This window comes from Octopus sinensis, linkage group LG7 (assembly GCF_006345805.1).
Source record: "Octopus sinensis linkage group LG7, ASM634580v1, whole genome shotgun sequence".
NCBI classification, from domain to species: domain Eukaryota; kingdom Metazoa; phylum Mollusca; class Cephalopoda; order Octopoda; family Octopodidae; genus Octopus; species Octopus sinensis.
The window spans coordinates 18648555-18674525 of record NC_043003.1 but is presented as its reverse complement, the minus strand read 5'-3'; the positions used below and the strand labels follow the sequence as shown (position 1 = coordinate 18674525).

General features: G+C 34.0%; 1 protein-coding gene across 10 annotated transcripts in view; it reads left to right on the top strand.

Moving 5' to 3' along the window:
- LOC115214180 (liprin-alpha-1) overlaps window positions 1-25971 on the top strand; it is a 368483-nt gene that overhangs the window by 193585 nt on the left and 148927 nt on the right. For 8 of the 10 annotated variants that reach the window (XR_003881885.2, XM_029783272.2, XM_029783278.2 and 5 more), the window contains one exon: window positions 12228-12356. The exons of the other annotated variants lie outside the window; for them this stretch is intronic. Coding sequence is in view for 6 of the 8 variants with exons in the window: in XM_029783272.2 (XP_029639132.1) it covers window positions 12228-12356 (129 nt within the window). In the remaining 2 variants the exon portion in view is untranslated. The remainder of the gene's footprint in view (window positions 1-12227; window positions 12357-25971) is intronic. 10 annotated transcript variants of the gene reach the window in all.

The following is a 25971-nucleotide window of genomic DNA, read 5'->3' as shown; positions in this document are numbered from 1 at the left end:
ATGTGCTGTGTGGTTAAGAAACTTATTTGCCAACCATGTGGTCTTGGGTTCATTCCCACTGTGCAGTGCTTTGGACAAGTGTCATCTACTATAACCACCTGGCTTGTGTGTGGATTTAGTTGACAGAACCTAAAAGAAGCCCATTTTGTGTTGTTTGTGTGTACTCTTATCTAGACATTATGTGATGGTTGTATATCATAGTCATCTGACAAGGATGGTTGTTCATTTCCAGTATTCCATGAAATACATGTCTAGCTCTTGAAAAATATTACTTTACTTGGAAACAGGTGAGAGTTGGCAACTGGAAGGGCATCCAATTGGTAGAAAATTTATTGAGGTGGAAAATCTGCCTCAATAAACTCCACCTGACCCATGGAAGCATGTAGAAGTTGGCATTGAATGATGATATCCATCATGATTTGGAACATTATGGCATTGTATCTGATTGAGTTGAAGGTTACTACTAGGAATTGTAGGAAAATGGTAGATAGTGAAATGGTTATTATTATTTGGTTTTTATAGTTGTGACTAATATACTTCATTTAATCTGTGTAAGTATATTGAATATTATTTGCTGCTTTCATTTTTGGTGTTTCAAAGAGCTTTGATTTACACTAACCAACAAACCAGTAAGTTATTCTGAACAGCAACAAAGGCATTATTGGGTGTACATTTCTAAAGTCACACGTCTCATTTTGCTATTCAGACATTATGTCTGAAAAAAAAAGGTGGATAATCATAACCGGAACCCGTTTGATCATAATAATCTGCTTGATCAAAGCTGACGTCGAGTTGAACAAAAAAATGCAACTTAGTACTACTGTACAATCTAATGAGAGAACCTCTAAGCTGTCACATGCTTGACATCCTAGAAGTAGAAGTCAAGTTATCTTTCATATTCTAGCATCTTTAAAAAGTAGTGGATGTAGGTACATTCATCTTCACCATCATTGTTATTGTTATAATGTTACATCTGCTTCTCCATGGCTTGCAAAACGTGGATGACTTGCTACAGTCTGAGCTAATACTTATTCAGAGTGTTTATCTTCCTAGATGTGTTGAACCCTATGTCACATTTTTATACTACATTTTGGCATGATTTTTTTGGTTAGATGCTTTTCCTAATGCCAGTAATTTTAGTGCCTTGGTTCATTTTATGGCACACTCTAACAAATACATTGTTGATATTTAAAACATTACACCAGTGTATCTGAATGAGTTTAAGGCTGCTACCAGGGATTGCATGAAGGAGACAGATTGTTATTTGGTGTCTAAAGCAGTGACTAATATATTTTGTTGAATATCTGTAAGTATAGGCACAAGCATAGCTGTATGGTAAGAAGGAGGCAAGCTGGCAGAAATGTTAGCATGCCGGGCAAAATGCTTAACGGTATTTCGTCTGCTGTTACGTTCTAAGTTCAAATTCCACCGAGGTCAACTTTGCCTTCATCCTTTCGGGGTCGATAAATTAAGTATAAGTTACGCACTGGGGTCGATGTAATCGATATAATCCCTTTGTCTGTCCTTGTTTGTCCCCTCTGTTTAGCCCTTTGTGGGCAATAAAGAAACAAGAAGCTTGCTTCTTGCTTCCCAACCTCATGGTTCCAAGTTCAGTAACACTGCGTGGTACCTCAGGCAAGTGTCTTCTACTATAGCCTCAAGTAAACCAAAACCTTATGAGTAGATTTGGTAGACAGAAACTGAAAGGAGCCCGTCATACGTACATTTTGTGTGTGTGTGTGTGTTTGTTCCCTCCACCCACTGCGTGACAGCTGGTGTAATAGGCTTTAAAACAAAGTTTTAGGGTCAGTTTGTTTGACTGAAAACCATTCAAGGGGGTGCCCCAGCATGGTCACAGTCAAATGACTGAAACAAGTAAAAAATGAAAGATATTAAGTATATGAGCAGCTTTCAATTTTGGTGTTTGAAAGAGCTTTGAGTTTACACTTACCAACAGACCAGTAAGCTATTCTAAACACCAGCAAAGACCATTATTGATGGAATTTCTAAAGTTGCTCATCTCATTTTGTCCTGGGCTAATTTCAGTGAACTTAATGAAACACTAAAGCATAATAACAACATCCCTGGACAGATTGATTTGTTGCAGAGAAATTTATGAAATAGTAAATTGATCAGGGCTCATTTGTCAGTCCTAAATGAATTCCATTAAAGGCATAATTTAATATCTTAGGAGGCCTATTATCAAACCCTGTTTATATGGAAATATGTGTGAGTTTAATTTAATCCTCGGATTTATTGAGTTGTACAAACACTATTTGGACCCTAGCAGCATATAATTTCTGCTGGAAAAGTGCTAGATTTATAGAATTTATATAGAAGAGGATGAACAATCTATGGCACACACACACACACAAGGCTGCATGTGTGTATGCATGTATACACACAAGATTGTTGACAAGTGGCATGTCTCTAAAATGTTGATACATTTTAAAATAGCTCTTTGAAAATGTGTTTCTTTATTTCAATCTCTTTCTTTTATATTTTTGTGATGGTGAAACAAATAAACAGGAAGGCTTCTCTCATACTCTACTCTCTTGCATTCATTGTTATTAATACATCTACAAATCTATTTAGCTTTACTTCATGTGAAATACTGGTTATTAACATTTCCTAAATTGGCTTTTTTTTTAAAAAAGAATAAAACAAGAGAAGTGTAAGATATATATATCATAAATAGCTGCTATAAACAGAGCACTTGTAGCTTTATAAGTAAAATGGTTATATATTTGCTTTGCCAACTTGAAACAGTGAAATTATATAGTATGTGAGGAAATTTTGTTTAGAAAATTGGCAATTTGAGTATATATTCTCAGAATGTTGGTTGGCATCTATTTGCTATTTTAAGTTAACACTGCAGAAGCTTATGAGGGGTTTCTTTATAATCCCTCAGTCAGCTAGAAAGAGCAGCCAAATTTTCTTCAAATCACACTTAGCATTGTAAAAAATGTAGGACACATTGAATTTTGTAGCACAAATCCCCTCATCACCTGGCACAAAGCCACCCCTTTCAATACTCTTTCCTCAGCTGTGGGATCTTTCTTTGTCTTGCACATTACTCGGTGACTTTGGTGGTGCTGGTACCATGCTAAAAGCACCTAGTACACCCTGTAAAGTGGTTGGCATTAGTGTTAAGAAGGCCATCCAACTACAGAAAACATGCCAAAGCAAACACAAGAGCTTGGTGCTGTTTCTTTCAAACCATCCAACCCATACCAGCCTGGAAAATGGATATTAAATAGTAATAATGAGGATTATGATGAAGCTCCCCTTAACCCTTTCGTTACCAAACCGCCCAAAGCCGCCCGAAAAAAATTTTGGTTTATGAGACCAAGCCGCCCGAATTTACCTATTCATATTTAAATGAGAATATCAGAGCAAATCTCTTCAGTACATTCGTGAAAACACGTATTATACTTCGTAAACAGTTCAGCTACAGTTTTGTACAATAATCGAAGTGTAATTTTAATTCCGTGAATTTTGGGAGATTTTTTTCCGAAATTTGTTCCTATTGTGTTTTCAAAATTTGTAATTCTGACAAAAAATGGATACGAATTTCATTATATCAAGCAGCGAGTCAGAATTCGAAGGATTTTCTACTGAAGACCTTCATAAATCTAACTCTATGACTGAAAAAAAAAAGCACATGGTATTTGATAATGAATCTGATGTTTCATTTTCCGAAAGTGAAAACAGTGAATTCGAGAGCTCCGACAGCGATAAAGAAAACGAATTGGCACCTGAATGGAGTGGAAATTTAAAAACTGTTTCTTTCGGTGATTTTTCTGAAGAAACTGGACCAAGCCACAGACTTTCCCAGAAGGGTAAAGCCTTAGATTATTTCTATTTACTTTTTCGAATGAGCCTATTTGAAATCATTACGGTGAAAACAAACCGTTACGCTAAACGTAAACAAAGCGAAAGAAATGATAGTTTGTTATTTCCCACAACCTTAAATGAAATTAAGACTATTTTGCCATAAATATTATTATGGGTATCAGAAAGTTACCCAGAATAACAAATTCTATCATAAAATTTTGTTGTATACCCAATTGAATATTAGCTAATAACCCATTTTCTATAGCGATGTTTGAACAAAATTTTAATAATTTTATATTTTGTTGAATTTACCTGTATCTACCTGTAATTAGAGTCACTTTGTGACAAAAATTATAGTATAGAATTGGTTGAGAATATTTCATTAAATTATCTTCCAAAAATCAGATTAATATATCGATAAATAAAAAAGTTATAGTTGTTTAATGAGACCAGACTAAATTTATGATTACGTTAGAAATTAATTGAAACACATATGGGGTGTAATTTGGTCAGAAATATAGTAACGAAAGGGTTAAATGTATAGCCTTGTAATCATTAGTGTGCTCAATCAGATTTGACCTGGTGCTAAACAGCAATCTAGCATTGTATGAGCCAATGAGGGAGCCTCTATGGGATTGCTCAGTTTGCTAGAAATAGCAACTAATTATCCATGAGATCATATCCTACCATATTAAAAAAAGGAATACACTTTGAATAATATAGTCCTAGATACATTAAGTCTGAAAAAAAAATCACAGCTGAAACACCTTCAACAATGCAGTGCCAACATGGTATCCGTTTACAGCTCAGTGAACTGAGCCATTGAGGTGTTTTGATCATAGACACTGTGAAACACGATCCCTTCAGCATGTAGGCCACTGTCCTGCTTCAGCTGTGGTTAGCTATGATTGACAACTCTTGAAAATATTCAAGGCACATGTTTAACTTGACATTGCCCCCTTTCTTCTCTCTGGCCCTTTCTCTCTTTCTCTCTTGTTCTTCCTTCTCCTATCCTCTAGAACAACTTCATAAGAGTTTTTGAGGAACCTTGTTAAAAATCACTGGTATTATCTCTCTCTATATAAACGGCAGTTTGTCTGTCTGTGTGTCTGTCAGGTTGTACCCTCACCCTGACCACGGCTTTCAACCAATTCTGATGAAACTTGACACACACAAAGCCCAATGTCATAATTCAAAACTAACGCAGCGAAAATTTGTGAAGCTTAATGTTACCCTAAGAAACTTAATTCTGACGTTAGTTTTCCATGCAATACCTTACCATCAGAAAAAATCGATAAAATCATGCCATTTTGGGAAATCGCGTTTTCGCCCAAAGGGACAACTAGGAGCATCGTATACACAGAAGACATTGAAACCTACACATGCACCTTCGTTCCCTAGAAGGAAAGGACTAGATTGGGATTAGTCGTTGCCTACTAGGGGCTCTTACATACCCGGGCAACGCTGGGCTATGCTGCTAGTTTTAAAAATAAAATTGTTTTAATTACACTTTGGATTACTCAGTATCTAGAACACACACGCACAGATATGTACTCATACTCAGTATCTAGCATATATATATATATATATATATATATATATATATATATATAGACAGACAGATAGATAGATAGATAGATAACATGTTTCCAGTATCTAATGATTATATCTTGCTGCATAATTATTGATCAAACAGGCAGGAAGCTTGTCTAGACCTGCTGCAGTAGAAGGCTCTACATTGTTCCTCTTCTGATTCCCCCACAAAGAACTTGGCAAAAATTTTTTTTCTTCTTAGCATTTCATTTTGAAGTTAATTACATTTTTTTTTTTCTTCTGCATTTTCTGAATTTAAAATTAATTTTTTCTTTTTTCTTCTTTTTTTTGGGGCTGAATTTTAAATTTAAAGAATATTGGCTCCTTTGGAATCATTTTCAATAATAAGCTACAAAGTCTGTTATTTTTCCGTTCTTTAAGTTTGGTTTTTCTCTTCCTCTGAAACATTTGTTTACTCCTCTTCAAATACAGACTTGAAGCATCCTGTATTCTTTTGTGGCTATTTACTTCAGTCAGAAAAAGCTTAATCCTCGCCAAAATTTGTTATAATGCATACACACACACACACACACACACACACACACGTGCATGTGTGTAGGTAGCATAAAGTTTTTGTTTTTTTTTCTGGAAAAAGTGAATATCTGAAGCCAATAAGTGAAAATGGTTCTAGCTGAGAGTTGAAACTTGGTTCTAGCTGCAACTCACTGACAACTCAGCTCTGATTTATAGTGTTGCATATCTACAATTATGGATGGAAGATAAATCTACAAAATAGTTATTTCTTTAACCAGCAGAAAAATATTCCCGCCTTCCTTCTTTCCTTCCTTCCTTTTCCCTTGGTGTCAAACTCAAAGCTGCTAAGCATCAATCATTTGTAATAAGTAAGGATGCTTATTGTATTTCCTGAATATTAAATTCTTTGGTAAACTATTCTTTAAAGTATCGTTTGTTGTGTTCTTGGTTGCAATAAAAGTAGAAACAGTTCTTCCATATTTTTTTCTCTTCCTCTGTCTGATATTTCTGTTATAGTGCTCCCCCTCTCTTTGTCATGTGCACACAGTTACAATTTTATTGCCATGAAAATTTTGGTTTATTTTATATATTTATTTAATTTTAGGCTTATAAAAATTTTCGAACTATGATGTATAAATGAGATAGATATAAAAAAAAAAATTAAATCAACTTTACCATATTCAAATAATCCTATAATATGAATAGAAACTATAAAGGCAATGTATGTCAGAAACTTCTTGCTCTGATCAAATATAAAAGAGTGTGTGTGTGTGTGTGTGTGTGTGAGAGAGAGAGAGAGAGAGAGAGTATTTAATGTAGCATGGAAGATATAGTATGTATAGTGTAACTTGATACAGCATTATCTATGGAAATATTTTTAACCTTTTCATAATCTTCTCAGCTGCTACGAACCTATAAAACCATCTGTTCCTTATTTTTCTTTCTTTTTTCATCTGTATCAAGCCATTTATATATTCTGTTTATATGCTACATATGTATGTAGTGTAAAAGTATACTGTATAACCCAGCATATGCAAGTGAATTAACTTATAGAAATTAAGTTGTAATTTCTTGCAAGGATCCCTCCTCCCTTTCTTCAAGAATTGCAAAGTTGCCACTAAGTTAGGCTAGGTTTGTTCTCTTTCTCCACTGGGAAATTTAATTAATAATTTATTAAAATGAAGAATTAAGTGCATTGTCCTTTCCTTATCCGCTAAAATTGGTTGTTGCTATTGTTTTTGTCATGCATGTTTGCCAGAGCGTCTCACTTCTTCTAGTATCTCATAAACTACTGAAGTTAGAAACTCCAAATTCTTATCAAAGAAAGTAAAATGTAAATAATTTTTGTTCTCATTTTCTATCCAAATTTTGCCCCACTACCATTTTTTTTTTTTGAGCAAGTATTGTAGGTATTAAGAAATTTGTATTGTTGACTTTGTTCATCCTGTTGCATATTGGTTGAAGCACAGATCACGGAAAAATAAGCCATTTGAAATATACACACAAGAACATTAGCAATATTGTTTCTTACATCAATTGATGGCTATTATAGATAGTAGTGCAAAATTCATTCAGATTCTGAACACCTGTGTAGAGAAAAATCTTCTTTTTGACTCTGCTTTTTGGTTAACACTAGGAGAAATATTTCTCCCGAATATGTAGCTTAAAGGGAAGGATGTGCAACGAAGCTTAGCTCCCACCTCATCCAAATCCCCATTTGTTATTCATTTGTTTTATCCTGAGAGTGGTGCCATTTTCTTTTAGCATTTGATTAGATTGCATATCTAAACTTCGAATTTCCTTGATTCTGTTCGTTCAAAAGGACTATTTTGTAGAATGTGCATCCTGTTTGTGCCACATTTATCGAATGGTCTACCTGACATATCATATGCTTTATTATTTTTTTTGTTTGCTTTTTTTCCTTCTCTTCCCATTTGTCCAACATTGTTATTATGTCAATAGATATCTGAGACAGCATTCAATTTGAAATTATTTTGCATTTTTCTCCTCTTCAACTCCCACACATGCACACATACATCTGTACACGTGTGTATGCATCTGTGTGTGTGTTTGTGTATATATATAAGGAAGTTAAAGAGAAAATGTGAAATTATGTATATAAAGGAAGTTGAAGAAGAGTAAATGTAAAATAATATACATATATTTTAAGTTATCCATATATATATATATATATATATATATATACATACATGTGTATACATATATATATGCATACATATGTGTATGTGTATATATATATATATATATATATACATGCATATGTGTATATATACATACATGTGTGTGTGTGTGTGTGTGTGTGTATATATATATACATGCATATGTGTGTGTATATATATATATATACATACATATATATATATATATATATATATATACATACATGCATATGTGTATATATATCTATATACATATATATATATACATACATGCATATGTGTATATATATCTATATACATATATATATATATATATATACATACATACATGCATATGTATATATATCTATATACATACACACATATATATATATATATATCATACATATATATACATATATATATATATACATATATATATATATATATATACATATATATATATATATATACACATATATATATATATACACATATATATATATATATATACACATATATATAATATATATATATATACATATATATATATATATATACTATATATATATATATACATATATACATATATATATATATATACACAACAAATATATAAACGTATATATATATATATGTATGTATATATATATATATATATATATATATTTATAATGTATGTATGTATTTGTTTATTTCGAAATGCAGCTTGAATGGCATAAATAAAGTGAACATAGAATTGATGAAAAGCCCACTACCAAAATGATAATAAAATTTCTCTCTATCTTGTGTCAAATTTTATGTATTACTTTCTTTCTATTATTGAAATCAGTTTTATATATTATTTATTTTTTTTTTGCTGTTTTCTACATTTGTTTGTAAAATGTTGTCACATGTGCATCTGTGCACATTGATGTAAATTAAAACAATGTACCGCAAATTTCCTTGCAGCAGCACTTGTTGATTTTTTTTTTTTCTCACCATGTTATTGTCATTGTATATTGAATGTCAAATTTTTATTTTGTTGTTTTATTACTGAATTTAAAAAAAAAAAAAAAACGAAAAAAAAAATCTTTTTATGTCCTACCTGATAAATTATTTATACATAGTATTTCTCAAAAAGTTGCTGCTACCAAGTATATTTATTAGATTTTTTTGTTTGTTTTATGTTCACTTTTATCACACCCTCTTTCATTGTTCAGATAGTTATTTGTCCCTTTCCTCACCTTTTCTTTAAAAAAAAAAAAGTAGTCCTATTCTATATAGCTGAATTACTTTTTAAGTTTGCCATATAAAACAATTAAAATTCAAACACACAACCACACACTCACATACATACACTAATACATATGTGACAGATATAAATCAGAATCCGATTTGTATTATACGCATATGACTACATCTAGATGCTTGTACATAAACATTTATTTGAACGCAAGTTCTGATGCTTTCCCTTTAAACATTTCTTCGTTATCTATTTAATTACATATTGAAAGGAAAAAAAAAAAAAAATGATGAGAAAAGGCTTTACTTTAAGCGCTGTTTCAATTCTTCAGTTCAGAATTTCAAAAATTCCATGGAGATTATTATTCAACTCTTGATATAAAAATGTAAGGAAATTTAAAAAGTACAGAAAATACATTTGGTGGTGTTAAGTAGGACAATTCTTTGAAAATTCCCATTTTGAATTCAGTTACTGCCTTTCCATGTAATATAATTGGCTTAATGAATTTTAATCATTGAGCTGCAGTTTGACTTGCAACCAATTAAATTATTCTAACTTATTACCTGCTTAATAATTATCATAGTCATTAAAATGTAAGTGATAACTTTTGATATTGTGCCACCTTTCAGTGGAACCTTGACTAATATATATCTGAGAGAACCTTTGAACCTGCTGTAAACAGCAAACTTTGGTTTTAATATCCCTCTTCATGTAAACAAAATAAAAGGGCGGGAGGCAAAGACCCTCTTTAGTCATGAACGACCATGGGATCATACCTAAAAAATTCCTCTTTGAGGTACAAGTCTTGGCAAGGTTGTTTATGGAGGACCAGCAGTTGCCCAATCGAACTCACTACCTCATGATTGTGAGTCCATCTCTTTAGCTCCTGAGCCACACACATTCATCCCTCTTCATGTAATAGGTTTCTTTTCCGTTGACATCTTTCACTACAGCTGCTTTTCCTTAACTATGAGGTTGCCTGCATCAGTCTCCAACTCCTTGAGCTATTGCTATCATGAGGAGTTCCTGTACAATGACTCTTCTGTATTCTATCAGCAAACTACTTGGTGCCTACAAGATATTTAATATAAAACTGCTGTCCACTGCAGTATCCTTTTGTCTTTTTAACACTGGGTTTTGCCCCCATTCAACATCAGTTGCCTTCACAACACATCTGGTTACTGAGAACAATTGATATTGTGAAATATGCATTTCCATATGATCATAATCACTTATGATCATTTCCATATGATCATAATCACTTATGATCATTTCCGTATGATCATAATTACTTATGATTGTTTCCATATGATCATAATCAGCAACCATTGGATTTGAGTTGGCTATTCTTGGAATTTAGTAAGTTATTTGGTAATTACTGTTTTTCTTAGTGATATGGAAGGAAAAGCTGCATAGGTGAATTCATTCATTCAACATGATTCTAGAATGTATCGGTTACCAAGCAGCAGTTAATAAGTCTCATCCATAGATGCATTATCTTGTATACTTAACCTTGGGTTGGCTCAAAACAAACAAAATACTAGATGAAATAAAGGATTGAAGTATATTTAGAGACTTGAAGTAGGATGATATTATTATCATCACTAATGGTGATGTTTAAATCATAGCAAAAGCAATGCATTTGAAAATGACACTGAATTTGTTGTCATGTTTTCATGCAAATTCGAACAATTTGGCTGCCATTATTACAAAGAAGAATTAAGAACCACTTCTAGACTATTAGAAATAATATTATTACTCAACTTCCACTAAGAGTAAAATGGCACTGAACTACAACTGTCAGTTGTTAAAGCTATTCTGTGTCTAAATAATTATTATTACGTCCAAGACAGTTATTGTGATTAATTGCATTATATTGTCATTACGTAGAAAATAACAATGTATGTTTATTAAACTGTATTTCTTCATCTTGTAGGAATGGTTAACTTTCACATAATAAATGAACTTAAAATTAGGGTTTAGTGAGATAATGATTTAACTGAAGTTATACACAAGATATTAAGTAGCTATAGAAAATTAAATAAAAATAATATTTCTTGCTAGATATAACTATGTGTGTGTGCATTTGCACACACTGTTAGGGTCTATCTAACACAACACAGACACATAGACAACTATTTCATGTTGCATTAAGGTTTATTATTCTGTTGGCTTGTATTATGCATCAATAGCTGCTTAGAAAAAGGTTAAGAGAAAATTACAGGAAATTCATTGATTTGTACTTCAGAGTGTTTTGAGATTTTAAATGTTTTTTTTTTTTTTGTTTTTTGTAACATACACAAACACACATACATATATGCCCAATATCTGCTTATATGAAAACAAAACTCATCTACCTGAAACAAAACATTCTAATTAGAGAAGACTATCCATTTAGTTTTGTTAGTGGAACAAAATTAAAATATTATTCCTATGTTGCTAGTTGTATATCTTTGCCTTACATTGATCTTTAAATAACAAAATCGTATTGGATTTTGTTTTGAGATCGTTCTTCCTAACTGAGCTACTAACAATTTGAATTTTTTAAATGTTCCTAAAAGTTGAATGAATGTATTTATACTGCCAGAAGTTTAAACAAGGAAAGGAAAAAACTAACCAAAAACAACAACAAAAGGATGAAGTGACTTTTGTGGGAGTGTTATGAGAAATAGTTCTAAATAATGGTAAACGTACTGGTGTATCACATTGTTGTAGATGGTACCACAAATGGTACAGGCATTCACAAATATGGAAAACAAGAATTTAGTTTAAATTTATGATACTCTTTGGCATTTATGGATTTATTGTCTTATGAAATCTTGCAATCCAGCAACGAGGTAATGGCCAAGGTGCCTGCCGAAAGCAAGGTTTTGTACAGAAGTCTAAGCGCTCCAACACACAACAGACACTGAAGAAAAACAATTTTTTTTTCTATATAGCTGTTCACACTGCGGGAGCAGCAAGCAAAGTCCAGGCATTCAAGTGGGAGCACTGAAGATGGTAAACTCCTTAAGGGAACCTCCTCGGAGGGTACACAAGATGGTGATAATAAAGATCTTCATCCTAAGGTATGTTGTCGATATTGAACCCTGCTTTTCCAACATCAGAAATTAACATTACCTTAGGCATAAAGTTGTAATAGGTGAGTGAGTTAGTAGAAAGCAAATTCTCTTAGTTATTCTTGCAGGGAATTAATCCTTCCTATAGCATCAACCAGGCTCAGATGTTTGGTTTCATTTCCAGCATTTAATACCTAACTTCTTTAATTCTTTTTAACCTGCATCTCATCTCATACCACTTGGAATAATGGATTATATCACAGAACTAGTAAAGACTGAACAAGGAATATATACATGTGTATATATATATATATATATATGTATATAAACATATGCACATATATATAAACACTCATGCACATATATTTATATATATATATGTATATATATACACACATATATATACACACATACACACATTTATTTGTGTTTGTGTATGTGTATATATATATGTGTGTGTGTGTGTGTATATATACATATATAAAATACAGGCATACATATACACTCATACATACACATATAAAACCCAGACAAATCATTTATTTCAAATAGTCATTCCACTTCCTCCTTACACTTTTTTTCCATCATTTTGGTTTCGATTTTTGTTTTGCTTTGTTTATTTTTGTCATAGCAGCTTTACTTTGAAAACCATTTTGTTTGAAATGTATCAAATTCCAGCAACAACTATAGATTATAGACCCAAAAAGAAAAATAATGAGGCAAAACAAAACAAAAAAACAAAAAAAAAACTGAGACATAAAGAGAGATGATTTCTATTATGTTTCTTTTTTTTTTCTTTCTGACTAATATCAATTGTGTCTTTGTTATTGCATGTCCTTCAAATAAATGTATGTCTGTACAAAATGTTATTTAATGTAAAATAAACATTTCTTGTGCAGTTAAAATATTCAAGGCTTACATATATATGTATATATATATATGTATATATATATATGTATATATATATATGTATATATATGTATGTATATATATATATGTATATATATATGTATATATATTATATATATATATGTATATATATATATATATATATATATGTATGTATGTATGTATGTATGTATATCCCCTATTATTTAGTTGCTGTCTTTTTGTTATGATTTTTTGTTGTGTATTAATATCATTATTAACAACTCCTTCTTTAACCATTCATCGATTGTGTCCCTCTTTTTTTAAAAATTTTTCCATCTTTTTTTGAATTAATTTCCTTGCTTGCTGTGTGTTTTTTTCTCTTTTTTTTTGTGTTATTTTTTCTTTGTCTCACTTGCGTCATGTCTCCATTCATTATTGTATTTGGGATGTTGAGCTAATGTGTTAAATAAATGTACCAGGAGCTAAAAGATGTACACGCACATATATGCGAATCTGCGTGTATGTGCATGCGTGCGTTAATGCACATGTGCCCGGTGCTAGTCTTCAGCTATTCCTCTTCCCTTGTCTGCCTGTCTGTCTCTCATTTTGGCATGTTAAAAATTTGAGAAAAAGGAAAGAACCAGAAGTTTTAAATTATCTCAATTTAGTTTTAGCCTTGGGGGCGGTTCCTGTGTTCATTATTGAATTATGTTTTGATACATTTTGAACATACCTGTGCAGACTTGTCCGCACATGTAAATGCAGTTACTACATATGTATACATATATGCACAGTTGTAATTAAGATGTATTTTAATTGATTTTTCTGTTCAGGTATGTATTCATTGAGATTTACTTAGGATGTATGTCTGTATATATGTTGAGAAGCAAGATTTGAGATATTCTTAAAAGTATTGTTGGTGATGAATTTGAAGAAAAAAAAAAAAATTTTTTTTAAATTAAAATTTGGCTTTTAATCTCTGCCACAGCTCATGATCTAATCACACTATGCTTTTAAAATGCCTGATCCATAATATCATTCTTTAACTCTATTATGTCTTCAACTAACCATATATTCTGATATTTATGTTTTATGTTTCTTTTGCCTTTAAGAATCACTGTTGCTTGTTTTTTTTTTTTTTAAATTTCAAATCTTCATCCTTATCATTGTTGTAATATTTTCACAGGTCTACAGAACTAATTATCACCATGCAACATTTCATTACTTACCCAACTTTGTCTAGAATTGTTTCTTTTCCTTGTCTTTTTGGTTTACTTTACCATGTCAACTTCCCCTCATCCCTCAACTTGTGTATTTTCCACAAGTTTCCTCCGTTTGCTTTACATGTTTTTATCCCTGATTTCTCTTGCATGCATTTTCTTTTCTTCTTTTGTATTTAGTTTGGCGCGGGGGGCTTGATTTGACAGGCATTTGCAAGGCTTAAAAGACCGATGGGATCAATGCAATTAATGTTCCTCTTGAACAGATATAAGTTGACTGCTGCAGAGAAGGAATTCCAGAGAGCTATCGTTTTCTGGGAGTGAAGTACATGATGCAGTTGTTAGTGTGAGGTCCAGTGGTAGTGTGAATAGCAAAGAGAAACAAAGACATTAGTGGGTTAGGAGTGTCTCAGTGGGAGTGGCACAAGACCAGCTAGCTCCAAGTAGCAGAGGTCACTGTTGTAGTAGAAAAAGAGAAATAAGTGGAGGAGGAGACACATTTGTGGTGCAAAGGTTGGAGAATAGCTTCATGTTAATCATTGGCCTTTCTTTTGATCTAGCCTAGTGTGTGTGTGTGTGCATGCGTGTAGCAGCACCACCACCACCACCACCGCCGCCACCTGTAGAAGCAATTTTTCATTGTGGGTTTCACCTGAACTTTGCAGAGAGCTAGTTGTTGATGATGAGGGGTATGAAGCATTTTCTGTCTGTGAAGAGGAAAGCTAGCTTTTGTGATGCAGCTTTGGCTTCAGAGATCTTCAGTGATATTTTGGGCTAGCATTTGAGGTGACCTTAAACTTGTGAGTTGTTTTGTCTCTAATGCGGATGGGGGTGTGATGCCTTCTCGATATGTGCAATATCTTCATGCTGTTGAAAGAAACCAGGTTGACATGACCTTATATAAAGATGTTTTTAAAGCCTCTATTCTTGGAGTCAGTGTAGATTTCGCAAGAGATGTTTAGGTTGATTGGGGATGGAAGCTTAGGGAGCACTGAAGGGTGGTATCATCTACATCAGTAGTTCTCATCCAGGGTCATTATGACCCTTGCAGGTTCACATAAGATTTTGTTGTAAAAATCTATGTCCAATTAACTGGTTATACTTCTGCAATACACAAAATATTTTTTTTAATGTTTTATACAATTCTTAATAATTATAAAAATATAATAGGATTTTTTAAAACATTGAATGGATTTGAGGGTCCATCTGAGTAAAATAGGAATCAAAGGAAGGTTCATAATTAAAAGATGGCTGAGAACCACTGATCTACATTAATAGTGAACCTCTTTTTTTTGTTTTGGATGTGCCAGTTTATGCAGTTAGTATTATTAGCTTAATCATCAATGCTCATCATTTGTTACTAGTGTTTCAGGATTATGGCATTCATAGTCGCTTTTTTCAGTATCCTAGATAGTACCTGCTGGAATTCTACTTGAAGCTTCAGTCAAATTCTCTCTTCCCACTTCATATTATATTTCTTGAGATCTTTGAGGACTGTAATCTCCAGTGATAAATATTTCTTTACTGCCCACAAGGGGCTAAACATAGAGGGGACAAACAAGGACAGACAAAGGGATTAAATTGATTACATCGACCCCAGTGTGAAACTAGTACTTTATTTATCGACCCCGAAAGTATGAAAGGTAAAGTCGACCTTGGCAGAATTTGAACTCAGAACGTAACGACAGACAAAATACTGCTAAGCATTTCGCCTGGCGTGCTAACGTTTCTGCCAGCTCGTTGCCTTCTAAAAATGCCAGTGATATAGCTTAGCAGATTTAGATCAGCTTTCGAATAGGAAAGCTATTGACTTATAGCAAGTTTGAATTTTCATGTTAATAAGTAATGTTATATTTTTCAACTGAATTGTCTGTGATAATGCCTTTTAACATTACACTGACCATTTTCTTTCCTATATCATAAAATCCTTGTCAATAAAAGCAAATTAGCACCCCATTTTATATTAGGACAGAAACCGTTGAGGATATAGGCAGGTAATGAATCAAGTATTGAAACAGATAATGAACCTGCTGTGAGTTTTTTTATTGCCTTAATAACATTCAACTGACAGTGGAAAATGTTGACATTGTTTGACTTCAGACAAGGATGTTACAATCTCAATGAAACTCTTATCAATTTTGAATAGTATATAATTAACCCAACAAAATGCTCAAGTTCTTTGGAATTCTCAGGCATAGGTAACATAGTGACTGAAGTCTACCAGGGTCTAGTAGCATTTTGTTTTTTCTAAAATATTGCCTAAAAATAATTATTTACATTTTGAGGGATGAATGAGAGCACTACTTCTCGGGTGCATTTGAAAAAGGTTGCAAATTTCCTCATGGATCCTTTTATTCTTTGTATATATTACACCAGGATCAAAGTGATGAGCTACTCATTTCAAGTCCTTAATAATTTGCCTCATTCCTCTACTGAAAACCACCACTTCATCGTATTTGTCACTTCAGAAAGCAATCACATAAATTGATACAATTCGTTATTTGTATCAAAGGATGTAAAATGTTGTTCCCATGGAGGCAGGCATGAATGTCAACAATACTGAAATGGCAATTTTTGTGAAGCTTGAAACATTGTGAATGAATAGGGAGATAAATGTATCTGCATATCTCTATTAACTGTAGATGCATAGTTAACAACTAAACACTGTTTATCACTACTTTTATTGACCACAACAACTAGAGAATGCAATGACAACTTTGAAGTTGTATATATTATGTCAGCCAGTAGTTTATTAATCCCAACTTTAATGAATTCATAATCTTCAAAAGAGCAATTCCGAGTGGAGCAACATATCAGAATTGCTTCCACTGAAGTTTCTAAGCTTAAACCAGTGGATATTGAGGATTTTGAAGGTTTGTCAAATAGGATATTAAATTTCAAATAATTTCGTGCATTGGATGCAGTTAAAGGTGGGAGTTTACTTTTGAATTCTCTCTGAAGTGACTGGAATTGTGTAGGTGGCTGATATTTACTTCCAATTATATTAAGCTGGTTCCCATCAGTGATTTGGAGTAGGATTTAATACCAAGCATTTTCAAAATATCTTTGAGAATCAAAAATATTTCACTACTGCTGTCGATAAGCAAGCAACTAATTGACTACTTTCATTTACAAAACCCCGAACAAATTGCTGCTCAGGTGTTGGATGGGATGATATTATAGGTACAACTGGTGTACAACATATCTTTGCAAAATATCATGTTATCTTAAAGATTGTCTATCAACAGCAGGATAGTCTTTGGAGCTATGTAAGACTTTTGATTCATTCCAAGAACAAGTTTCAACCTGAATCGAAGTTGATATCTCAACTATGTCCATTCACAATAGTGAACCTGACCATTTGGACTGCAGAAGCAGCATCCTGCTGCATAAAGGTTTTCCTAGCTTTATGAGACAAGGCAACATCTGTGGAAAATTGCTTTTCGATCAGTTTCCTTAGCAAAAAGTGTCTCGTAGTTTCTTGCACAAATATTAGAAATTTGCAAATATTTTGATATTTGTCTAAGAGAACTGGCAAAGATATTAAATAGTCTTGTTCTTTAACTGAACAAAAAGGTTCTTTGGCACTTTGCTGCCACAATATTTTTGCCCTTGAATTGTACAAGTACCATCATCAGCTTCCTTTTTTCGTAATCTGAAGTTACTCTATTTTACTTGTAGTAACCAGGTGTTTTATCTTCTGGACTTAATCAAAATAAATCCAATTTACTGTTCTCATCTGGCTTCATAAACCTAATATATCTTTCAAACTGGCTAATAAATTTATTGATAGCTTCTACCGAATTAACTTTTAACCCAAGAGAGTTGATCCTTATTAATGGCACAGTTGATTATAACAACTTCTGAAATGTGATAATTTGTCTAATTTCAAGGAGTCAGTTTCCAGTCATAAATGTATTTCACACTTCAGGAATTGTCAGCTAATGAAGTCCTTTTATCCACCATTTATTATAAGCAGCAAACCGTTCAGCTACAGGCAAGAATACCACATAGAAGGACAACTTCCGTAACAGAGCTCCCATAATTTCATATAATGTTACCATTAGGAATTAACAGTATAAAACAACAATAGAATATCCAGTACCATCAGGTATTGTTCGGTCAATGACTCGAACCTGATAAGTGCTGAGTCTTTGAATTTAATGGTTGTGCATGTTACCTACTTTCAAGAAGCATCTTACATCGTAGGAAAAGTTTGCAAGAGTTTATTTCTGGCTTTCACAATATTAAACTGCCAAGAGGTATCTTTAGCTTTGAGTTGGCTTACTAGATTTTTGTATATTTTTTTTTTTTGTTCAGCAGTAAATTTAACTCAGTATTGTAAGCTACTGAAGTATTGGTAAATTATGCAGGATTCCTATTGCCTAAAACAAAGATCTATACCTATTACACATGTGATGTAATTACGGCTAGGTACACCAGATGTGCAATGTAACTTGGTGCCACTGATTGGATACAAACTATTAACCTTTTGAATGACAAGCCAACAGATGGCTTTGCAGACTGCTACTTCTGTTTGAAAAACTGGTTCACTTACTATTTGCCTAATTGATATATATATATATATATATATATACACATTCATATGCAATATTTTTGAGTTCCTTGCTAAGCTGTCACTTGTATATGCAATTATTTTACTATTGAAATTGTTTTACTATCTGGTTCCCAATTTTTCTCTTCTGTTTGAAAATCTACCACAGCTATAGTGACCAATTCTCCACTCGTTTTATTTTCCAAAATTACATATCTCTCTCTGCTGTGTGGTTAAGAACATCATTTTGCAATTATGTGATTTCAGGTGTTTTCCTTTATAGTCTCAAGCCAACCAATACCTTAACTGAATTTCATAAACAGAAACTGTGTGGAAGCCTGTTCGTGTTTGTCCTCCTTCCACCACCAGTTGACAACTGGTGTTGGTTTGCTTATATTCCCGTAACCTAGTGGTTTGGCGAAAGAGGTCTGATAGAAAAATAGGTTTAAAAAGAATAAGTACTGGGGTCACTTAGTTCAACTAAAACCCTTTAAGGTGGTGCCCCAGCATGGCTGTAGTCCAATGACTAAAACAGGTAAAGAGTTAAAGATAAATTAAACAACCATGCCGAATCTGTGATACTGCTATATTTTTGAGCCCTTTCTCTGAAGCCGTCTTAATTTACAAAGAATTTATATCCTCGGCATTTACTGAAAGTATTTCTCGTGTAATTCATCTTTGCAATGCAAGGAGTGCTCACGCATGTTATTATACTCATTACCCTGAGATGAAGCAGTAAATGTATTTCATGCGAGAAAAATAAACACCAACTGGTGCTTTGAAATATCCAATGCTGGAAGTTTTCAGCATAATGGTCTGTTTTGATGAGACAGTGAAGTTGAAAGATAATGTTTAACAATATACTTAGGCTCGTTTTTGCAATTAATAGTTTTTACTTCATTCTCATTGTTTTAATTTATTAGATTGGCTGTACCAACCCAGGCAGCCAAGTCTGTTTATTCTCCAGAGATTTCCTTGAGATATTTAGCCTTTTCTGTTATTGTTTTCCACCTCCCAAAGTAAATTAAGAATTGAGTGCAGGCTATTGCTCATGGCTTTAATTGCTATAAAAATAACTTTGTTGATATAAAGTAGCCAGGGATTGAATCACTAACAATGATGATAAAATAATGATAGGGATAATTTGCAGCCTATCAAAATGAGGATTTCACTAGTTCATGCGGATTGGTTATCTTTTATTTCTCATCTTTGCTTTGTTTCAGGCATTAGACTGTGGCCATGCTGGGGCACCATCTTGAAGGATTTAGTCAAACAAATCAACTCCAGTATATATTTTTTCTTTTAAAGTCTGGTACTTTATTGTTCTCTTTTGCTGAACCACTAAGTTAGAAAGCTGTAAACAAATCAATACTGGCTGTCAAGTGGTGGTGGTGGTGGAGTATATGCATACACACACATACACACAATACTCAACTGCATGTATACATATATATCAGAATCACTTTCTCATGCACACATACTCACATACACTCAAGCACACAGTGAACCTCCAGGCTTTTCCACTTACCAAATTCATTTGCAAATCATTGGTTGGTGTAGAGCAATAGAAGATACATGCCCAAGGTGCCATGCAGCAGGACCGAACCTGAAACCATGTGGCTGCAAAGTGATCTTCTTAATCACATAGCCAAGCCCGCATAGAACAACGTATGATAACACAACGCAGAGTTTCCTTGGTGAAAACCTGGAAGAGATTAATATAATTAATTCATTTGCTCAAATTAAAATAGAGACTGCTTTTATTTGTGAAAACAGCACAAATGCACAGCAGCCAATATCAAAATATTTTCTTCAGAAACCCTCCTTTCCATTTCAGATAATTATTGCTGTTGTAGTTGTTTATTCAATAAATACATGGTCACTTAAAATGTTTTGCAGAATCAGACGGTTATCTTTCGTCTCATTAAGTTTCCGTTGTTGAACTCTTGTGTTCGATATTTAATTAAAGAAACGAAAACAAAACTGGAAAAATTATCATCTGTTTAACTCCGCATAAAATAAATGATGACATTCGTCGATACATCTATGAATGATTAAAGCGATTTGTAAATTGATTTGTGGCTAGTTGTCGGAATTGAATTGAAAAAAAATTTCTTAATTGATCAGACAGGAAGGTCTCTCTCTCTCTCTTATTTCTGTTAATCGATAATAGTTTGTTTAAAATTCATAGGAGTTAAAAGTTACCCAGATAAGTCAGATGTGTGCAAGCTCTGACAATACCTGGTGCTTGCTTCGAGAAACTTGCATTGATTTCCGTGCAGATGAATAGTAACATACTTTCAGTGTGTGTGTGTGTGTGTGTGTGTGTGTGTGTGTGTGTGTGCAGACATACATATGTTCATGTGCACAGACACATACATATGTATACACAGATGCACACATATATGCTTGCACACATACATACATGCACACAAATACACATATATACTTGCATACATGCACACACATGCATGAGGGTGGGGTGTTCTGGGTGTTTCCACATATGAGCATGCACACGCTTTAAGCAGCATATGTAACTAATTGCCAGATTTGGAATGCATATCCATTTCCTGCAGATTAGAGGGAAAGAAGTTCAATCCATGCCGCCTGTGATGTTAATTAAGTTGAAGTGTTTAGTTTACCTGAGCGTCCATGGCAACAGCAGCTGATGATTGCAGTGTTTGAGAGGAATGGATTTAACATTTACTGGAAAAAAAAAAAAAAAAAAAAAAAACCATTTAAGTTACTTGTAGTGGAATTAGATGGGGGAAGATTTAGGGAACTCTGCTTCAAACCTAAAAACTTTGTACCACATGATTGAAGCCCTGGGAGGAATACTAAATTGCAGGTGTACTTAACTCATCTCCACTTGGGAAATATGATATTAAATTGATGATTTTGAAGGTTTTGTCAAGAATGTTAATTGATGAGGGATTTAAGTAGATTAATCGTAGCTTGGGGTGTCTGGAGATGTGTATATTTGTATGTATAGGCAAGTTTTGACCATTAGAAACCCTTTCCGTCCTGCAAAAAAGACCAAATTTGAATGAGGAACTCAATACCAGTGTGTGGCATATTTGAGTGGAATATACTTACAATTTATCAAAACTGATAAATATAAAAAAAAAAGATAAATAAAAGAAACGGTGATTACTGACTGTGACACCTGAGGTTTTTTTCTTGCAACTCATCAAAGTAATCAGTACTTCATCAACTTGAAAGAAGTTATTTGGGTACCTTGCTCATAGCCAACTTTTTTCTCCAGCTATAGTGTATCTGTGTATGTGTGTGTGTGTTTAATACTCATTCATTCATAGTATTGTGTGTGTAGAATCTGTTGCAATTCTCATACCATGGTTTCATGCGGTGTCGTCCAGATATTTGGACATCAATTTTCGGCAGACTACTTGCAGTAATTGAGGAAGTAAATGACTGAAACCAGTCATGGTATTACAAAAAGAAAGTATATATAATCAATACTTGAGTCTATCTCATTGTAAGTTTTCTGTTTTTTTAATTTCATTCTTGAGAAAACTCTTGTCTCTATTTGTCTTGCTTAGTATTATTTTGGTTAACTTTTTTGTTTTGTTTTAGGTTTTTTTTTTTAACTATGATGTCTGTCTGTTCTATAAGCAATAATATGATGAAGAGGTTTTTATTTCTTTTACCTCTACTGTCAGAAAAAATGTTAACTGGCATTCAACGTTAGTAATGTGTGCCACCGTATGTGAAGTGGTAGGTTGATAGTCAACTGAGAATGTAAGCCAGTTTCAATTCCTGAGTTGGAGTTAGATTATTCTAACTTTTGGACAGGCCTGGCTATCTCAATTGTGCGATCCCTTTTGAATAACAAAAAGGCAGATTGGAGAGAGAGTGGTGGGGGGGGGGTGAGAATGAGTGGTAAATATCATTAATGACTAACCATGTGAAGAGGGAATAATGACAAGCTGTATGGAAGGGTGAGATGGGTAGGGTGTATGAATACACTTAGATCCTTTGCAGTCTGTCTTTTAGAAGCATGAGATGATTGGGCATAGCTGTTTGGACGCTGGTGATTTGGCATGGCTGACTGGACATTGAACCCGTTATGGTTACGGTACATTTTGGCACTAGAGGCACACACACACATGAAGAAATACAGACATGCATACATTTCTACAGACAAATAGACACACAGTGATAAACACATGTGCATGCATACATACAGACAAACAGATAGGGATAGATAGAGAGACAGACAGATATTGCAATTTATTAATTGAAACTAATTAGCACTTGCAAATCAATATATAAAGTGAAGCAGAAAGCTAAATGAAGTTCAGTTATTGAGTAGTTCAGTAGTTGTAACAAATTAATTGTCAAGAAGAATATAAACAGAATGTTTGAGGTGCTAAAAGGTTTTGGAGGTAAAGTGTCTGACGTCAAATAAGTCTGGTCTGAATCAGTGATGCCAGACAGAAAGGGCCAAGATGACTGCCAAAAACAACTTGCATCCCTTTAGAAGAGGTCATAAGCATTGAATAAAAAAGGTTTGGAGAGGCAGGGATAGCAGATGGATGCCAGACAGGAATGTCATATAGATCATGATAGACTCAAATGCAGATATTATACATTCTCACCCCCAACAATACCACCATTTTAATGTCTGTTTTTGCTAAGCTTGTGCAGGTATGTGGGCCTCTTCCAGCACTACATGTTGCCTACTTGTATTTCCTTCATGAGATTGAGTGTCTTCAGATCACTCTTCACCACTTTCTCCATTGTCTTCCTAGATTCTCTGATACTGGCTCCATTTCCTTTGAGTGTTAAGTGCCCCTCTATCTAACTGATATCCTCTAATCGCACCCCTTTGCATCGTAATATTCACTCTTCTACATTACATTTGATTCTCCTTCTATCCAGTCTTCCTCTCGGCTCATCTATGCTCCATTATTCATGCAGACCCCTAGCACAACTCATCTAGTACCTGTTTCACGTCTTTCAAGCCATTACAAACCTTTTGCATTCACTATCATACAGCATTGTACTTCATTCATCATCATCATCATCATTATTATTATTTAACAAACTGTTTTCCATGCTGGCATGAGTTGGACAGTTTAACAGGGTCCATCAAGCTGTAGGGCTGTCTTGAACTCCAATGTCAGCTTTGGCATGGTTTCTATGAGTGGATGCCCTTCCTCACATCAACCACTTCACAGTGTATACTGAGTGCTTTTTCCATGCCATTAATACTAGTCAGGTCACCAGGCAACTTGGAAGATAGCGAAAGTACAGGGAAGACGTTCCTTTGGTTAAGTGGGAAGATTATTTGAGAAGGGGCTAAGAAGTTACAATGTGTTAGAGGAACAAGCACAGATATCTTGCTATAGAGGAGACACATGACCACTCCATATTATATAAAGTTGGGAAGAAGATAAAGATGGCTGTTGTAGGGTGTCAGAGCAAACACACACGATTCATAAGTATCATAAAGTTTGCTCTTTACTCTGAGAGAAAAACCATTGTATGGCCATGTGGCAAAAAAGTCTGCTTCAATATCGTGTGGTTTTGAATTCATTCCTGCTGTATTGTGGACTGTGGCCTTGTACTATAGCCTTGGGCTGACCCTTGCCTTGTGAGCAAAATTGGTAAATGGAAACTGCATGCATGAGTGTGTGTTTGTGTGTTAATGCCTCCCATGCAAACATGCCCTACCATTGCACAGTTGCTGTGTGAAAGACTGAAGGACTAAATACTTTTACTTTCAAAACAAGTAAAGGTTTGTGACAGGAAGGGCATCCATCCAGTCATAGAAAACTAACCTGACAAAACTAGTCTGTGGTGAAAAGGACAGAAGTACAGTGAAATGAACACACACACTCTACATTTAAGGTATGAGTCATTTTGGCATTGCTTATTTGGCAATATTGATTCAATGATGACTTATTTGACATCAGACATTTTAATGTTTGTCTTGTTCTTTTCTCTTTCTCTGTATATTTCTGCACACATGCGCGCGCGCGTTTATTTGACTCCAGTGCCAGAATGTATGGTCGTCAAAATAGGTTGAATGTCCATTCAGCCATGCCAAATTGTCAGCATCTAAGCAGCCATTCCCAATCACCTCATTCCAGTATATTTGTGTGTGTGTGTGTGTGTGTACATGCATATATACACATACACACTCTCCTATGCATACTTCTACACATTCATACACATATACATATAATCCATACATCATGCATAGTATGTACTTATGTATACTCTTTACTCTACTCTTTTACTTGTTTCAGTCATTTGACTGTGGTGATGCTGGAGCACCGCCTTTAGTCGAGCAAATCAACCCCAGGACTTATTCTTTGTCAGCTTAGTACTTATTCTGTCAGTCTCTTTTGCTGAACCACTAAGTTACGGTGACGCAAACATACCAGCATCTGTTATAGTAGAAGACACTTGCCCAAGGTGCCACGCAGTGGGACTGAACCTGGAACCATGTGGTTGGTAAACAAGCTACTTACCACACAACCACTCCTACGTCTTGCTTGCTAAATGGTAGTCATAGTATGGGTACATGCACTGTAACAGCACATGGCTACATCCACAATTTGTTGGTGACTCCCTACTACATTTGATGCCTTTGCAACACTCAGGCAACAGTCTTCCAACCCATGGGTCTGTTTGGGCTATCGTTACTGATGAGGGATTTATGAGGTCAGAGTGCACATCCTACCTCGCCCTCATTCTATCGCCTTTTTTGACATGCAGAGGAAATGTTCAGTCTATTCTTTAACATGTCACAGCAATGTGAAATGAAGTGTTTTGCCAACAGGTCTGGGAATTGAACTCATAATCTGGTGATCATGACTGTACACTCTAACCACTAAGCAATGCCCCTTTAGGTTTACTTGCTAAAATATGAGAAAATTTAACTTGAAGGTGTATAATTTCAGGTTTTACTAGGTGTGTCTGTTACAAAACCGGGTTGCTAAAAATGTAC